Genomic DNA, 18,707 nt, shown 5'->3' with positions numbered 1-18,707 from the left:
TATCTTTACACCCCTCTAATGGAAACTGTACAACACTTGGATATTCATTGATGCCAATAGAAAAGCTATTTCCTTCTGCCTATGTATGTTTTAGCATTCAAATGATATTACTGATAAAATCTTTGTAAGGTGCCCATACAATAATGGATGATTACTTAGAAAGTGCTTGCTAAATATAATTTGTAATTATAAAAAAAACAAGTAATTCGTGATTTTATGAGACTAAAAAATGTTACCTAATTAATATTTCTCTAGTGGATTAGAGATGTCGATTAAGTTTAAGTTGTAATAATCTCCTTTTCTATTATTCCAAACATCTTTTTCCAAGCTAAAATTCACATCTATAATTTTGGATTTAGTTAGTCAAAACTGAGATTTGTTTTCTTGGCTCACATCCACTTCATAATAATCTTTGTATTGGCTCTCATACTACTAGTCATATCTATTAAGTAATATACCTAAATTTTCTTCAATAGACAATCAATATGAGATTGAATCAGGACAAATTCCCATTATCTAACTTTTAGAACCTCACCATGTTAGAAATTTATGTCAATGTCTCAATCAAACCCAAATCAATCTCAACATGTTTTTAGGTTACATCCACCTAATATATGGTCTTAAATTTACTTTGATACCACTTATAATATAATGAATTATCACTTAAATGTGTTAGTTTAATGAATTAGTGAATTCATAAGACCAAATAATATACTTAATTTTTTTTTACTAAATGATCGACGTAAAATTAAGTTGTGAAAACATAAGAACCTAATCAAATGTATTATAAGAAAAAAGTAAAACATGATATATATATATATATAACTTTATATGAGTTCTAAAAAGAAGGTGGCTTGATCCCTAAGGATACCAACAGGGACCATACTCTTTGAGTACTCTCTTTGGGTATTCAGTCAAAATTCTCTTGATGGAAAGAGTACGAGAACAAAAAAAATACTCATAGAGAGAGTACATATAAGATATTTAAAATATTTGTGGGGTATAGGTATGGTGGTGGAGTAGGGTCCCCTACTCATATTTTATCTTAAAAAATATATGTATTAGTTTTTATTTAATTATTTATTATAAGTTATTAATTAAAAAAATTAAATTAAATATATTTTTACAAATTTAAGATTAAATTTATTTATAACTTCTCGTACCTCTCATTTTTGCACGGACAAAAACCAAGACATATTTATTACATAATATATGAGAACAATCTAAAATATTGAAATTATTACTTTTTAGCCTTTGGGTTTGCATTAATATCAAATTCTTTAATTATCAAATTATTGTGAAGTTATTTAAACCTTACTTATAAATGTGATAGAACAAAATTATCACGTATATATATACCGTGTACATTTATCTAGTGATTACTTATTACTTTCCATAACGTTACGGGTAGGGATGACAATTGCAATCAAAATTATGGGGAATCGAACCAAAATTGAATCGGTCAATGCAGTTAAAAACTATTTGATTGAGTAATAGTTTGGTTTAGGAAAAAATCAAACATTGTTTCAATGAGTATTGTTTGGTTATGGTTTTCATTAAATCCTAATCAAAACCAGAATCGAAATCGAACCGAATGTACGGATAATCGAACCAAATATACATATATAATATATATATTTATTTAATATATTATATATACACATAATATATATATTGATTAATATATTTTTTTACAAGTATTTTAACTAATACATTACGAATATATAAAATATTTAGCATTTATAAAGTAATTAAAAAATAAAAATAAAAATAAAATTTAATTTTAAATTATTTTATTTTTATCAATTAAATAATTATTAATAAAAATAGCTAATTAAATATTTAAAAAGAATAAAATCTAACGTTAGATTATAGATTAAATTAAAAAAATTATGGTTAAAATCGAAATCAAATAGTTTGATTATGATTTTTAATTTTTAAAATTAATAGGTAATAGTTTGATTTTAGTTTTAATAATTTAAATTTAATTTAATTATAATTTTGATAAAAATCAAAATCAAAACCAAAATTAAAACCAAAACCAAAACCAAAACTAGCCATTATCAACTTTAGCTAGGGGTAGGGGTAAAAAAGATAATTTGAAAATATTATTGATACCCTGGCTGGTTCTAGTGGTGGTGGAGGAATATTCCATCAATGAGAGGGGGCATCAATGATGATGCATCCGCACCCCCACTTCATCCAATCCCTCAATACGCACGTGCATAAATTAAGTGGTTGAAATATATAGAATCTATAAAGGGTGTGGTGGTCTACGTTGCACGAAAATAAAAATGGGAAACATTTTTTATAGGAAATGGAAACGTGGAAACGAACGTTTTTTTAAAAAAATAAGCATAAATAGAGTCCGAGAGGGAATAAGAAACGTTTCCGAAACGAAAAAATGACACCTATGAGATATTTCTGTGTAACATAAGTAGTGGTTGTTGGGCAAAACCAAAGCCATGTCTCGATTAAAAGTTGGATTTATTTGAAATAAATTGAATTAAAATATTTAAATTTATTGATTTGATTTAATATTTTTTTATATTAATTTTATTTAATTATTTTTTTTCAAATTTTAATTTTTTAATTTTTGATTTAATTTTTTTAGTTAGAAAAATTGACTGATCAAATTTTAAAACGATATTATTTTTATATTTATAAAATGAGGTTATTTTTTTTATTATTTTTTTAATTTAATCAATTCGATTCGATTTATATTATTTAGGTTTGATTTTTTCGATTATCGATTAGTTCAATTTTTTGGATTAATTGGTCAATTTGATCATGTTTTACTCCTCGATTTGATTTAATCAGTTAGTAATACCGAACCGACCATTTGCACACTATATGCCTTCACATATATAATAACAAAATTATAATTTCCAAAAGTCTTTACATAAAATAAAAACTCACATTGTGCATGCACTATGGTAGAGTAAAGGTAATTAACGAGTTCCCAATTAAAAATAGTAGTTATATGATTTAAACCAAATATATTCTCTAATAGGAGAAGGCTTTTATGATGATGTCCAAATAGAATTGTTATGCTTCTTCTTTTTCCTTAAAAAGAAAATCTCAATTAAGCAATGTGAAAAGGAAATCAAGGTGATAGATCTATAACTTATTTCAAATAATGATAGGAATCACTTCTATTTTTAAGATATTATAATTACCACAACATGTAATTTCTTATGAATTTGGCTATCAAGTGTGTTCTCGGCACTCATTAAGGTATAATTTCTTATGAATTTTTCTCATGATAGGAGAAAAGTATATGCGGTTTATAATTAAATTTGAGAGAGGTCTTGTCACTTTTAATAGATTAAATTTAAAGTGTCACATGTAATTTGTTAAAAATTTTATTAATATTTTAAGTATATCTTAAAATTTTGAACCGTATATTATTAGTTAGGCAACATTTCTCCTAGCAAGAAAATAGAACAAATTAGATTAATTACATTTCAATAGAGTTTGTATCAAAATTAGGCAACATAGAATTTCCCAAAAATGAACACAAATTACATTTATACAAAGCCTCCATTCCGTGCATATATATATATATGTATATATATTAACCTTATCCAAACAACTCGTATGTTTTTACAGTTGCAAGTTGTCGGTGGAGGAACAATCAATAGAACCTCTAGCTAGCTGCTCTGCAAGTACTCTCTCTCTCTCTCTCTCTCAAGATTCTTGTTGAATCACAGAAGCCACGGTTCTAGCCCAGTATCTAAGATGTTTCTTCATATCAGCAGCCGCAGAGACTCTTGGCAACCTTAGGTTTAGCAATGGCGAATCTGGCCTCTTTATCAGCCAAGCTTCTGATAAATATGGCCTCAATATCACAGTACTGCCTCCTTCTCCTTCATTATCGTCTTTCTTCATTTCTGGTTCAGTACTACTCATCTTCAACCCAAGCCTTTGCAGGCCAGGCACCAGGATCATCATTCTAGGGCTCAATTGTTCCTTTCTGAAATTGAAACCCAAGTCCATGAACCCTTTTACTTCTTCAAGCTCAAGCTCTGAGAAGCTCTTGCAGCTCATGGTTTTCGTTAATACTGCTCCTCCTTTGATGTGGCCTTGATTCAACGGTGATGATAATTGTGACCTTGATTTGCTTGTGATGATTGAACTCAATGATCTCCTGGGCTTGGTGGCCTTTAGTTTAGTTTCCTTCTTATCTTCGTTGTACTTTTCATCCTTAATTACAAGAGGAAGAAACATCAGTGTTGGGAAGAATAATCTCAAATCAAGGCTTGTCAAAAGAGAGCTATATAGTTGTTATAAACAAAGGGTTACCCTTTCCCTACGAGGACTACTTTAAGGTCAACAATAAGTCATGTGGCAAAGCCCGAGCATACCTCTAAACAAAGCAGATAATGTCTCACGTGGGACATAAACAAAGCTTTGATCGCATCAATCAGCTTTCAAAGGAGGGAGAGAGAGAGAGAGAGAGAGAGAGAGAGATTATTACCTCTGAAGGAGTGAGAGCAGCTGAAGTTGATGATGAGATTTGATCTTCTTCAAGGCGAGGCGGTTCATGAGAAATGTCGGATGATAGATGTGAAAGCGTTTCCGAAACGGGTTCTGGCTGTTTTAGGATTTTGGGGAGAATTAGTGAAGTGCGATCAGAAAAAAGAATGATTTGGTGAAACCAAAGGCGATCCATGGCTAGACATATGGCACGGTTATCTGCTATGGAAGAGAAAGAGAGAGAGAGAGAGAGAGAGAGAGAGTGGCTGTTTGGGAAGAAAGAAAATGTGAAGGAAAATGCTAGCTAAGATTAAGTGGGCATAGAGGGGGGTGGTGGTAGTGAAAGAAAGAGGGAATATTATCATGGCAAATTAACACATAAAGATATGAGGGGGCCATTGGGACAACAGGCGAGATGTGGCCATATATAAATCATGTAACCTCATCATCATCAGTCACATCTTTGGCTTGTAAATTTAAAGACTAGTTTGCCCATATCCCAAATATGCACACGATTGATTCTGTGATATTGTTCCGTGGTGCAAATTTGGTGCAGTGGGGCGCCACCAACAAGAAATCCAAAGCTACTTTTTTGTGCATTTCATATATAAGCCTCATCAAGCTTGACAACATATTTGCCGCTGTGTTTGAATCTGATTCTTTGATCCTTTATTATTTCTAAGGGAATATTAGCAAATGTAGTGGCCTAAATTAAATTCTATTCTCCATTTGTACGTACGTGGTTTGTTTAAATCAAAGAGAGAAAGGCCTCTTGTATTCTTCCCTTCTAATAGCTATGAAAGAGCCAGCTGAAGGTTCAAATTAACACATCATTGGATAACGAGAAGGGCATAATACTGACCAAGTGTGAAGAGATTTTGGGTAAGTTTATTCTCCAATAATTTTTGTACAATTTTTTTATTAACAAGATTAGATTTATAAATAGGGGTTTAGGGTTGCTTTATTCTGTGTTTCGTTCCTAACACGAGATTTTTTAAATGTCTCAGATAAAGTTAAAGCTAGTATATATATAAATTGACATTGAGTTAGAAGACAACAAATTATATTTTTGTTTCCCTTGTTATAATTCAAGAAAAATACCCCAAAGGACCTTAAAACATTGAGTTAGAAGTTCGTAGGCCTTATATTGATAGAAATCATAAATCATATTTTTTTATGTAAATTCTAACCTATACCAACGAGTGTATATATATATATATATTGTCTATATAAGTCATAATTTATAGTAACAGATTGTACTAGTGCCGCTAATTAGCAAAGGTGCTTAGTTTATATCTGATGACCATATATAAATTCATTAGTAAAATTATACGAAAATGCAACTTCTATTGGCGGACAGATTTTTATGCCTTTTTGTGCATGTCTGTGAATCGATAACATATATATTTACTTAACCAGACTGAATTAGTATATAATTAAGTGACTTTCTAAATGATCAACTTGTGTACAAAAGATAGCTGAAATTTCCCCATACATGGACAAAATTAAGATTCACTCTCTCTCTCTCTCTCTCTCTCTCTATATATATATATATATATATGTAGGTAATTGATCATCTTCAAATGTTGTCTCTCCTCACTTCTGGCAACTGTACCAGCTGGTCTGGCACCCAAGCTCGATCGATCGATGATGAGCCTGCAGCTGCAACTTCTTCTTCTTCTTCTTCTTCTTCTTCTTCTTCTTCTTCCCTCCTCCGTCGTCTAACTTGGGCATGCCACTGCCTTATAATTCCCGCAACGTGCTCTGCTAATGCCTTACTCTTCAACTGTGATCCCATCTGTCAATTACCAAATTGAAGACACCCCCTTTGTCATGCCCATTCAAATTTGAAGTGGCTCGATCTTGTGCCAAGTCCATCGAGTGGGAGTATGAGAAACATCAATTGATGACATTTTAATTAGGAGATAAAATTTAGATGGAATAGCATTTAATTTAATTTAATTTACCTGTGTGACAAGTGCATAGAGGGGAAGTGTGATGTAGCTGCATATAACCTGAACTGACACCCTGAGGAAAAAAATAAAAACATATTATGCTACCAATAGTCGAGCAAATTAGTGTTTGAATTAATTGTACAACACAATTTTTGAACTAGAGATCAAACTTTTTAACATTAATTAATGAAGCAGAAGCATCAAATTAAGATATTGGGGGGAAGAAGATTAATTGGCTCTTACGCAAACACCATTCTCGTTACAAGAATCGTTGTATGCTCATGGTAGCAAGAATCCAATCCAAACTGTATCTGCAAATTCAAAAGAAATATTTAATTAATTAAGCAGCATAGTAGTCTTTAAGTGCCCGTTCATGAAATTACTTTTGTGAAGAATATTGTTATAAAATTATTTTTAAGGAAAAATAGTTCCATGTTTGCATGCCCAGATCATCTGAAAGTACTTTTAATCATTTAGTGTTGATACATATTTGGCCAATTATATATTAAAAACAAAAAAAATGTGTGTTTCCAACAATAAAATCATCAAAAAGGGTAGTATTAGTAATGATTTGTTTGTCCTATCTGGTGGTGATTTGACTAGACAATATATATTCCGTATATCTTTGTATTTATTTTAGCAACTACAAAATTCGACCACCGTGACAAGTTAAATGCAAAACATTAAAAAGAAAAATGAATTGAAGAAGAAAAGGTTACCGTGACCCAGATGAAGAAGGCGACATCGAATGCATTCTGAAATTGGTCCATAAAATGTACAAATTGTTAGAATTCTAAATGAATGATATTGAAAATTAAAGTGCAGAGTTAGAAGATATGATGGTTAATTTCCTAATTGTTAGCAGAGTTTGATGGTGGATGGGACGGATGCATGCATGATGAGGTGGGAGAAAGCACCACGAAGAGAATGAGATGTAGGAGAGTGAGAACAAATCTGGGCCGTGCAAACCAGAAGAGATGATCATCAGGCTGAACAAGCGGTGTTCCTATGATCACATTGTTCTGATTGTTGAGTTGAAGAGCCATTCTTGCTAGTATCACTTCAAGTTTGGTTCCCAACATAAGCACCGTCTACATAAATATTTAGTTAATGGAATCACCTAGCGCAATTAATTCACTAATTAATTTCAAACAAGATATGCTTAATTTAATTACCAGAAGAGGAACATGAGATATCCAGACATAAACGTTCCAACCTGCATTCAATTCAAAACAATATTAATTCTAATTTTATATATATATATATGTATGTAATTATTAAAAGAAAAATAGTAAGCAAAGCAACACGACCAAGGGTTTAGTTGATAACAAGTTATAATTGTAATTTTGTAATTAATTAGAATTTAATAAAATTTATTAGGAGCGAGAGTCTACACATAAATATTTAAGAGACCCTGCCAAAACTATGATTCTTATAAAAGAAAAATAATAATAAATTAAATAAAAATGAAGCTAAAATTAAGCCAAACCAGATACGATATATATATGCACACCCACCATGGACATCCACAAGCATGAAGATGACTACTATTAGCCACATGTGAGGCCTGCAAAATTAACAGAGAAGTTGGCTGTTGTTAATTAATGATACGAAGCAGTTGATGCCATAAGGGCTGAGAATAGAAAATCTAGGCATGGAATTACCTGATGCTGACCACCACTTTAAAGTCTTGCTCTAGAGATCTCTGTATGTACTTTTGGAAATTGAAGTTGTGCCTTTCTGAAAAGTGAGCCTTGAGGATTTCACAAATTAATCAAAATTAACCAAACTAGTTTCTATCTCTCCAAATATTTTATGGAAGATATAATCAAGTTTAATTAGAGCTAATTAATTAATTAATTACCGCTATAAAACCATGTCTCAATGTGATGTAATCAACCTTTGCTACTGAATGGAAGAACTGTCTGAAAAAACATCTCTGTTTCATTTCACAAGTAATGAGTACTGATCAGCCTCTTTAATTATATATAATATATATAGCAGCCATGCATATCCATGCAAATGATACGTAATTAAACTACACTACCGTTATTAACAGTTTTAATCGTATTAGCCATATTAGTCCTATATATGATAATGTATTGGCAATAAACAACCGGCTCCAACTCCAAATTTAATGTTCTCATTCGACGGGCATCACTAGAACTAGAAACTAATAACTTGGGTGTTAATTAAATATATTTGAAGTTACTATATATATATATATATATCAAATAATTGAACTACAAAATGGGAGACTTACAATCCACAGGTGAAGTGATGTTTCTGTAGCATGAGTCATATGTCTTCCCACAAATGTTGTTTGCCTTGTGAATCTGAATCTGTTTGGATCTGATGAAAAAACCAATATATATTATGCTCTGCTAAAACAACTCATAATGATTGGACTACAATCTAATTAGATTAATTAGATTAGATTATTCCCCTTTCACTCTTTAATACACCAAAATCTTACTAAAATAAATGATAATTATTTTTATTTAAACAAAGTGATAATTAAAATATGACTTTAGTTTTTGTCATTTTAAATTAAATTGTTTATTTAAAAATTTTAAGGAATTACATTCAATACCCCTGATTTTACTATAATATGTACAGCAGGTATCTTCACATTTACAAAACTGTTAATGTCTATAATTTCCATAAAATAAGATATACTTGATTTATACTAAACCACAAAACTCTGTATAGTTTACTCTTAAAGTATTTTATGTAAAAGTTATACATATTGATGTGACAAATTATCTATCGCGAAGATATTTTCAAAGACACGTATAATATATAGTTGAAGTATAAAACAAGAAGTTCCTAAGTCCTTGTAAAAGGTCCCAATTAAAGATGTTCAATTAATGGCCCTAATGGCCTACAGCCATTGGTTATTATTGACAAATGATGTCACAAATAAATTTGACAATAATATTTATAAATTAATGTGATATATACAGAAATTTATAATAATTTTATTTAATTAATAATAATTTATAATAGTTAATAAATTTATTGTTAATTTTAGATGAAATTATTATAAATTAGATAAAATTATTATAACTTTACGTGTACTATATTGATTTACGAAAATATTTACAAGAAAAGTCAAAGTCATGTTAACCAAACTTTGTAAAGTCAGATGTATTGAATTATATAATATTGAATTAGTGAAAGATATGTAGTTGAAAATTAGCACCCCATCTCGGACTCTTTTAAGGGTTTCTAGATCTCCCTGTACTTTTCCCTTAGTCATGGGCACTAGAAAAATAGAAAATTGTGTCAACTTGTGTTTGTGTTAATTACATGCTACTAATCTGAGGTCAATGCAAGACGTATTAAGGCAATATTAAAATCTTTCAAACGAAATTCAAAATCAAAATTAATGACAATTAATTAGTAGACTGGGTATTATCTCATTGTATCTTCTCTTAAACCAGTATCCCTTTCTTAATTAATACCTTATAGCTGTACATGAATTTGCATCCATGGAGTAATATTTGCCATAATTTTTCTCTTATTATAGTGCATGTGATTGTGTGAACTCATGGGGTGTCGCAGGATATATAGACCTACATGGTCTGGGGTCAATTTCGTATGCTGGAAAATATAGCAGTCTAATTAATGTTGAAGAATATATATGAATGAGAATGTGTGTATATAATTACCATTTGCAACCTGGTACTCAGTTGTTTGAGTTTCTTCCTCCCAAGCTTTCCACCGCCTCATCTATATATATATATGTGTGTGTGTGTGTGTAATAGGGAAGATGGAAGAATAAGAAAAGACATAATTAACAAAAACAATTTCTAGTTCCAAAATTTAGTCTTTAGATACCCATTCTATCATTTAATTAAGCAATATTCATGAAGTTGTTCACCTAAACTGAAATAATAATACAAGCTTAATTTGGATGGAATTTAATTAATTTTTAACAGTGCTAGTAATTAACTTCACTTAACGAAAATGACTATTAGAAAAAAAATAAAAATAAATTACACAAGACATTAATCATTTACCTTAGCGCTGCCCAAACCCATGGTGATGACACTGTAAACAATTTGCATGGCAGCCAGCACAAAAATGAATATGTGAAGCTGATGAATCCCTTCCATTGACACTAATGGAACCTTTCCCTGCCCAAAATTTTCATCATCACCTCAAATATTTCACCACTTCGTCCATAACGTCCACTGAGAAATGAAAAGCACAAGAAAGGAAAGAGATTTCCCAGCGTTTCTAAAACGCTTGGAAATCATGAAATGGAGATGTTGGGGGCAGAATAATATGCTCAATCTAATTAATTTGATTGTTAAAATCAAATAAACTTTGATTGGATTGGACAGATGTTTAATTTGTTTACTCCAACCAACCAACGATTCCATCGAATAAATCAGCATGAATATCATATTCATTGTTCTTATTATCATTTCTCACTTGCCTTGGAGCTACAAGAATCGGTGGCAGCATCACTGGCGTCTTCGTTGTCGGCTAATCCTCGGCGTGCCAGCATAGTCCATGGACTAGCACTAGTAGTATAATTCATAATGCCCGCCGGCGACAGAGCTCCGGCGAAGCCATTAACAGAGAAATGCTCTTCAGTGGTATGTTTACGGTGGTCTGTCCGCTTCCGGCATGGAAGCATGATATCGGCCAGCCGTGTGGGTATGCAGATGCCGGAAATGTGCTCCTGAGCCACCGCTAATATCAGCGACATGAACCCTAACAACATCAGCTCTGAAAACCAAATTACAAGAGGAAATTAAGATGAATTTAAGAAAACCAAATCAAACGATACAAAATTGATTACGAGTTCCAGAATAATCTTAATTTACCGGATTTCAGCCTGTAGACAGCTTCACAAAGAGCGGTTTTCCGGTGCCTTCTTAGCCACTGTACGTACGTAAAATCAACCAACCAATGGGTCCAGAATTTATCAAGACAAATTAATTTAATTCTCTTCAACAACAAACAAGTATACATAGACATATACGTATAGAAATAATGAAAGTACTGTTACGTTGATGAGAAGGTGAATGGCGTGCTCTAGAAGAATGGAGGCGAATATGATGAAGAAGCAGACGGTGGATAAAGCCCACGTCGGAGTTTGTGGCAGCGACGGTCCCGAAGAGGCTCCGACCGCCATATGGGGTGGCGTTAATGGTGGTTTTTGTTTCTGCTCTGGGATCAAAATTGGCCAGATAAGTATATATATAAACGATGTCGACATCAAGCAGAAGAGATATTTATAAGCAAATAGCAGGAAGAAACAAACTTTGAAGGGTTTTTGGTTTTCAACTTTGTCAAGTTCTTAGTTCACATTACGTTCCAACTTCCAACAGCATGCATTTTTTTTGGATTTAATTTTTTATTTAATACTAAAAATAGAATTCAAAATTAAAAAATAATTATATATTTTTTTAAAAAATTAATTGCTGGTAAACAGAAATTGAATCAAGAGAAAATTCACATATTTATCAGAAATTTTGATAAATTAATCTATTACTCACGTTAAGTAATAATTATATTATTCGATACAAGTAACAAATTAGGTTATAGATATATATATATATATATATATTTCAAGTCTTGTAAGTCTTCCTCAAAATCCCCATCTCTTACATTGTTGTAGCCATCTCCTAATTAAGTAACAAATCACTTTCTTGTTGAATATAATCATATCTGCATTAATTAATTATAAGCTGGCTCTATATATTATTGAGTACTAGTAATATCTTCACTAAATGCATTGACAAAATTTCTTGTGACCACAATATCTTCAAACATTATGTCAAGTTTATCTTTAAGATCCTGCTTAATACCATTACTTTGAAATCTAAACAATAAATATTAAGGTAGCTAGACAAATCACAATTGAATACATACATATATATATATATATTAAAGTAGTGTTTGTTAATTAAAATATAAATTAAAAAATGTAAGATATTGAGACTTTTGTCCTTTCCAATATATTTGTTAAACTTATTTGATGATATTTGAAAAAAAAGTTACGTGACTTCTTATGTGGTGTTTTCTAGATATGTCTCAAGATAAGGATACTTGGATCTTACAGATAAGAAAAAATGACGCATATATCATTCAATGCATTTTAAAAAATTTAATAAACAGTTTGATAAAAATATTATAATATTTTTCAACCTTATCTTGATCATTCTAATATCTTAGTCTGAAAAATATTCTAATTTTATCTTAATACAATTTTATCTTACTCATTTTAACAAACATACTTTAACGCTACCTAAAGTAGGTTTGTTAACCAAGATATGGGTTGAAAAAAGTAAGATATAGAGAACATTTTAGACAAAAGTATTTTTTATTATATTTGTTAAATTTATTTGGTAATTGTTTAAAAAAAAAGTTACTTGACTTCGTATATTGAATTGTTCAGATAAATTTATCTCTCTATCTCTTTCAGATAAATTTATTTTGGACATTACATATAAGAAAAAATGACTTATGTGTCTCCTAATGCATTCTAAAAAATTTAACAAATAATTCGATAAAAATCTCAAAATATTTTTTAGATTTATCTCATTTATTTCATATCTTAGTTCAAAAAATATTATAATCTTATCTTACTCATTTTAGTAAACGCTATCTAAATATGTATAAGTGTGACAGAATAAATAATAAGTATTATATATATTAAAATCAATCAAAATAATACGTCCAAATTTGACACAGTTGAATAGAACAAATTTGAATAAGAGGCATGTAATTTATAACAAATGAAGAAGCATGTACTTGTTAATATTAAAAAGATAAATATAATTTTCAATTAAACTAAAAGTAATCTACAATTGAAGCTACATATAATAAAAATAAAAAGAAATTAAAAAAGTAGCAATACACTAACACTCATATAAATTTAAGGATCATGCTATGGGTACTCCATGGGCAAGGCTCGCGCAAGGGTGAGTGCAACGAGAAATCCCTAAAATCGAATAGCTTGACCATAGGGAAATGAGAAATCCATAAGATTGGTTATACTATGTATCATAAATGACAAAAATACTTCTCACGCTTCATCGTTTTGGATGAGAGGTATTTTAGTCATGCGCCTTATCGCTTTACGTCACCTTAGTGCATCACTTCATCATATTGAGTGAGGAGTATTTTAAATATTTTAATTATATTATATAGCCATGGTGTAATTCATAAAATATTAATAGTATTTTTTTAAATTTAAAAATAAATTAATATAATCGCTTACCAAAAAGGTTAAAAAGCAAAGAAGAATAAAAGTAAAAGCATATTTAATTGGCGACTTGTGAGGAATTTACAAAGATAGAAAATGAGAAGAAGATTGTGGAAAGAAAAATAAACATTGAAATAATTTTTTATTTACACATAAGTATGCTAAAAAATTATATATAAAATTATAATATGATCAGATGGGTCCCATAAAAAATTGTTGTGATTTTTTAAGAAGCATGTGAGGATTAAAACACAGCTTAATCAGCTGCTTTCATAGAAAAACACACTTAACCAAACACTATATTTATAAAAAAATAAATATAAATAATAAATAACTATTAAAGCAAAACAGTACTAATAAACATCTTATAAATAGCTATTATTATGCTTTCAAAAGGGCTCGATTTAAGTTCGCCGTCTGTTTCTATTTGAACGGTCCAGTGGGATGCGAACTGCGGGAAGGGCATTTGGTCTAGTGGTATGATTCTCGCTTAGGGTGCGAGAGGTCCCGAGTTCAATTCTCGGAATGCCCCCATTCCGTTTGCTGTTTTCTTCTCCTTCCAGCTTGGGCGGATCTTTGGGCTCGGCCCAAACGTTTCGGCCCGTTCTCAACCATTTTGGCTTGGCGGCAATTTATTTTTTCTTTTTTTTTTCCTATTTGCTAAGCATAGAGTAATTTATTTGTTCGTGAATTCTAATAATTAATATCCAATAGAACATATCAAGTTTTAACTTCCCTAGCTAATTTACCTGTCCCCTCCCTCTAAATAAATAAAATTTTAGATTTGATTAATTACATGAATTTTAACTTGTTAATATCTTTATATATGATTATATTTTCTACTTTTTGTTTTTCTTTTTCTCTTTTTTTTTTTTCGTGGATAAAATGATTGTATCTTATTTGAGACCAATATAAAGTACATCATGTGTGTTGACGTTTGGAATTGGTCGATTGTGATTCGTCGGCTTGCATTGGTATAATGAATCCGAGAGAGAGAGAATGGGTTATCTGGTTCGATTTGTTAACCCGTCAGCCGATCAATGCAATATACTCCGATGCTCAAGTAAGTGAACAAGTAAGTAAAATTGCAAAGTATCAGTAAGTTGGCCAAGAAAAGCATACCATAACGCTGAAAATAGCTGGCTAATATATAGGAGGTGATGAGATGTCCTCCAGTCTATGCTGTACATCTGCAAATGGTGGGACAGAATATTAAACGCCAGCAGAAACGCCCAAGCAACAGCAAGGTGCCAATAAAGACTCTCATTAATATGGATGGGATCTAAGGTGAATGCGCAAAAATCTAAATGTGGTTATAATGATGTTGCAAAAGGCCAGGATGAGACTGTCGTGGGCCGATCAAATGGGCCAAGAAGGTGGGGCCAAGTTAGGCCTGAATGGCCTAGCTGGGACGGCCCATAGCCCATAAATATTCTCCGGTATATGACCCTCTCGTTATACGAACTGATCGACTAGGCCGACAAACTACAAGAGTTTGCTAAGAGCTTGCTCGAAGTCTGGTTGGGGGCTCGTTCGAATAGGTCGGCGAGCTAGAGGCATTCCTAGGAGCTCGCTTGGCCCTGCGATCCAAGCTCAGGCTCCAGCAATGCGTGAACTCACTTCGACAGATTCAACTCGAGGTCTACTGGACCTTATGCGATTGGGCTGGCCTGTTGCTTTGAGCCCAATCCGTAAAGAATAAAACGGGAAATACCTGTAACAATGCGTAAAGAGTTTTTTACTAAATTTTATTTCCTTAAATCTTCTTCGTTCTATTAATAAATTGGGTAAATTGCAATCAAACCTTATGAGGTTTGGGCATTTGTATGAAAAGCTTTTGTGGTTCAATAATGTGTTCATAAGTCCCTACAGTTTCATTTTTTGCAGTGACATCCCATCCTTAAAACATCTCTAGTTAAACTCAAATTAGGTTAATTATGAGTTTGAGTTTACGCAAATCTCTATATGAATGTGGACCCACAAATTATTCTCTTAGATCATGTTTATTAAAATAAGTAAGATAAAATTATATCAAGATAAAGTTAAAATATTTTCTGAATTAAAATATAAAATGATCAAAGATAAGCTTGTGAAGCATTCCAATATTTTTATTAAAGTGTTTGTTAAATTTGTTAGAATGCACTAGAGGACATATGCGTCATTTTTTTTTTTTTTTTATCTATAAGGACCAAGATAAATTTATCTAGAAAAATGAGAGATAAATTTATTTGAAAAAAATTCTTGAGAAATGAGAGAGAAATTTATTTGAAAAAATTTAGATAAGAAGTTATGTAACTTCTTTTTCAAATGTTGCGAAATAAATTTAACAAAAATAATAAAAAAATATTTTTATTTAGAATACTTTTCATATTTTATTTTTTTTATTTTATATTTTGATTAACAAACGTTATCTAAAACAAAAGTGATGATAACAAAGATGAGGGTAAGGATTCAATATTAAGAATAATTTATAATTAGACCAAAACAAATGTACACAATCATTTTTAATCACCTTTTTGAAAAATGTTTTTAGTCTTTCAAACAAACTAATTATATTCTATAATTACTCAAACAAACTAACTACACTTTATAACTACTTTTTTTTTTCAAGAAAAATACTTAAACTAGAACTGTGATAGAGTCAAAATTGGCTGGATTAAAACTTAAATAAAATGACAAATTTATAAAATTAGTTGACATGATCAAAATTGGTAAAGTGGCTATAGAGTACAATTAATTTGTTTAAGTGGTTGAAAATAATTTTTTTTTAAAAAATTGACTAAATACAATTTTTTTTATTTGAGACATGGTTAACTTTTGCAATTTCCAGTGGTGGTGGTTGAGCCTGGAGAGTGGAGATGAACTCTTCTGATTCAACTGCCTTTGCCTCTTCCTCTATCTCTTCCACTTTGTCCCCTCTCAGGCACTTAATTATCAATTCTTCTTTCTTAATTCTCTTCTAATTAACTTGCCAGACTCTTTATGAATGAATTTGGGTCAATATTAATTAATTAATTAGAAATTTTGATTTCACTTGCAGAGTGCATTTCAACTGGCATTCTTTGCATAGTCATGGATAAGCTTAATTAGGTTGTTGCCTGCACCTTTCACAAACCAACTTCATGTTCAAGTTAATGGCTAATTCTTAGCTATGATTAAGGAACTCATCCTTTTTCTTTTTCTTTTTTTAAATATGAATTTGGGTTGCATTCTTGCTTTTGCGAGATAGCAAAATAATAGAATGAGAATTAATATTTACTCATTTATCCAAAACTTTTAAGACGTTTAGGTGGTGTTCTCTTTGTGTTTCAGTTTTGAGTTTTGAGTTTTGAATTCATTTTGAGTTGTGTTTTGAGTGTCTGTTTTGAAATTTTTAAAAACGAGTTCTCTTTGTTATTCTGAAAAATTGTTTCTCAAAACATAAAATTGGAAAATGCGTTTATTTTGAAATTTTGTAAAATGTTATTTTATGATAATTTATTTAAGAAATTTGATTCAAAATAAATTATAAATTTCATTTAAAGAATTTCAAATATAATACAACTTATATAATTTAATCATATATAATATATTAAAATTACAAAGTACATTCTAAGTCATTTTTAATTTCACTCAACTATTAATTTCATAATAAATTTATTTTTACCTATAAATTAAATTTGATATTAATTTTGAGATTTAAATTATTCACAACATAAATATTTAAAAAATATATAAAACATAAAATAACAAAATCTATATTAATTGGGCGTGGAGACGCGGAAGGGAGAAATGGCAGAAGGCGGTGGCGGGCGACTGGATTTGGGCATGGCAGGCGGTGGCGGTGGCAGTGGCGGTGGCGATGGCGATGGCTTGGGAGTGGAAGGCAGTGGCGGGCGAGAGCGATGGCTGTGGCGGTGGCAGATCTGGGCGTGGAAGGCAGTGGCCGGCGGTTGCTGTGGCAGATCTGGGCTTGGAGGGCAGTGACAGGCGAGGGCGATGGCGATGGCGGTGGCCGATCTTGGCATGGAAGGCAGTGGCGGTGGAGGATCTAGGCTCGGAGGGCTATAGCAGGCGAGGGAGATGGCAGTGGCGGGCGGATTTGGGTGTGGCAGTGATGGTCGTGGCGAGCGATTGCAGTGATGGTCGTGGCGAGCGATTGCAGTGATGGCGGTGGCATGGACGATGGAGGCGATCGAACTTGAATAGAAAAGAAGAGAAAGAGAAGAGACAAGAGAGGTTGAAGAAAATGGATAAAAATGGTGGCTGTTTTCCGTGTTTTGGATGGAGGCTGGTTTTGGCTGAAAACAGCCAAAATGTGTTTTTGGCATTTTGAGTTTTTTGTGTAAATTTTTTGTGTGTTTTGCAAAATGCGTTTTTGAAAATGAGTAAGTAAACGCGTTTTGAGTGTTTTGAAAAACTGAAAATGCCAAAGAGAACAGCCCCTTAGCTTTTAAGATTAAAAAGAGTCTTAAAAGCACAATGAACTTTTGATAATGGGTTAGAAGTTTAAAATTTATGTAGTTAAACTTGTTTAGCAAGATTCTAACTTGCAATTATTGTTGTTATTGTTACATACCAAAACCGGCTCTTCAAGTAATTGAATTTGTATGGTTAAGATCATCTCAAAATTGATCTGATGATTGTGGTAAGAATTCGTGAATTGGCCAGGGTTCTCACTCAAATACTTTGCAGCTACGTGACTCTCCCACTCTATGCCTTGGTCAAACAGGTCAGATTTCCAGAACAACAAAAACTGGCAAGAATATCGTAGCATAAGAATTACTCAAATCCAAGATTTAATAAGAGGCAAAGTAATCAACAGTTAATGTGATTCTTTTATCACTTCTTGATCACTGGTTGCCTGAAGTTTTGCAAACGAAAACAGAGGGTTCAAGCATGAGGCCTCCCACCTTCATTGAGCAAAGTAGCCGAAGGGCTGAAGAATTGGCAGCATGATGCTTACACTTCTCTGTCATGGGGCTTCTTGCTCCATGCTTTCAGCTCCTGATCATCGGGCTGTGTGCTCAAGCACAAAATTGGCATTCACTCATCGACAACTCAGT

General features: G+C 31.6%; 2 protein-coding genes and 1 non-coding gene across 3 annotated transcripts; 1 reads left to right on the top strand and 2 right to left on the bottom strand.

Moving 5' to 3' along the window:
* Positions 1–3,489: 3,489 nt before the first annotated feature.
* On the bottom strand, positions 3,490–4,884 carry LOC127788988 (uncharacterized). Its single transcript, XM_052317709.1, has 2 exons — positions 4,481–4,884; positions 3,490–4,206 (listed from the first exon to the last, which is right to left on the bottom strand). Exons 1-2 carry the CDS (start codon positions 4,673–4,675, stop codon positions 3,691–3,693), a joined length of 711 nt encoding a protein of 236 aa, XP_052173669.1. The 5' UTR covers positions 4,676–4,884; the 3' UTR covers positions 3,490–3,690.
* Positions 4,885–5,906: 1,022 nt separating this feature from the next.
* On the bottom strand, positions 5,907–11,607 carry LOC127788992 (MLO-like protein 3). Its single transcript, XM_052317712.1, has 15 exons — positions 11,461–11,607; positions 11,276–11,333; positions 10,882–11,177; positions 10,460–10,576; positions 10,109–10,169; positions 8,698–8,786; positions 8,299–8,373; positions 8,099–8,187; positions 7,952–8,001; positions 7,610–7,650; positions 7,352–7,525; positions 7,154–7,189; positions 6,678–6,745; positions 6,447–6,507; positions 5,907–6,277 (listed from the first exon to the last, which is right to left on the bottom strand). The coding sequence occupies exons 1-15, from the start codon at positions 11,584–11,586 to the stop codon at positions 6,059–6,061; spliced, it is 1,560 nt and encodes a 519-aa protein (XP_052173672.1). The 5' UTR covers positions 11,587–11,607; the 3' UTR covers positions 5,907–6,058.
* A 2,515-nt stretch (positions 11,608–14,122) lies between these two features.
* On the top strand, positions 14,123–14,194 carry TRNAP-AGG (transfer RNA proline (anticodon AGG)). The gene has a single exon. It is a non-coding gene; the product is annotated as a tRNA-Pro (tRNA).
* Positions 14,195–18,707: the final 4,513 nt, after the last annotated feature.

This window comes from Diospyros lotus, chromosome 13 (genome assembly GCF_014633365.1).
Source record: "Diospyros lotus cultivar Yz01 chromosome 13, ASM1463336v1, whole genome shotgun sequence".
Classification (NCBI taxonomy): Eukaryota; Viridiplantae; Streptophyta; class Magnoliopsida; order Ericales; family Ebenaceae; genus Diospyros; species Diospyros lotus.
The sequence above is the reverse complement of the archived record's forward strand: the minus strand, read 5'-3'. Positions and strand labels throughout refer to the sequence as shown.

Bases quoted from the DNA above. Each gene is read 5' to 3' on its own strand.
- LOC127788988 (XM_052317709.1), bottom strand. From the start codon at position 4,675: ATGGATCGCCTTTGGTTTCACCAAATCATTCTTTTTTCTGATCGCACT. The intron at 4,207-4,480 runs GTAATAATCTCT...CTTGTAATTAAG, and splicing joins CTGCTCTCACTCCTTCAGAG to GATGAAAAGTACAACGAAGA.
- LOC127788992 (XM_052317712.1), bottom strand. From the start codon at position 11,586: ATGGCGGTCGGAGCCTCTTCGGGACCGTCGCTGCCACAAACTCCGACG. The intron at 11,178-11,275 runs GTAAATTAAGAT...TTTGGTTTTCAG, and splicing joins TGTCTACAGGCTGAAATCCG to AGCTGATGTTGTTAGGGTTC. The intron at 7,190-7,351 runs GTGCTTTCTCCC...GACCAATTTCAG, and splicing joins TACATCTCATTCTCTTCGTG to AATGCATTCGATGTCGCCTT.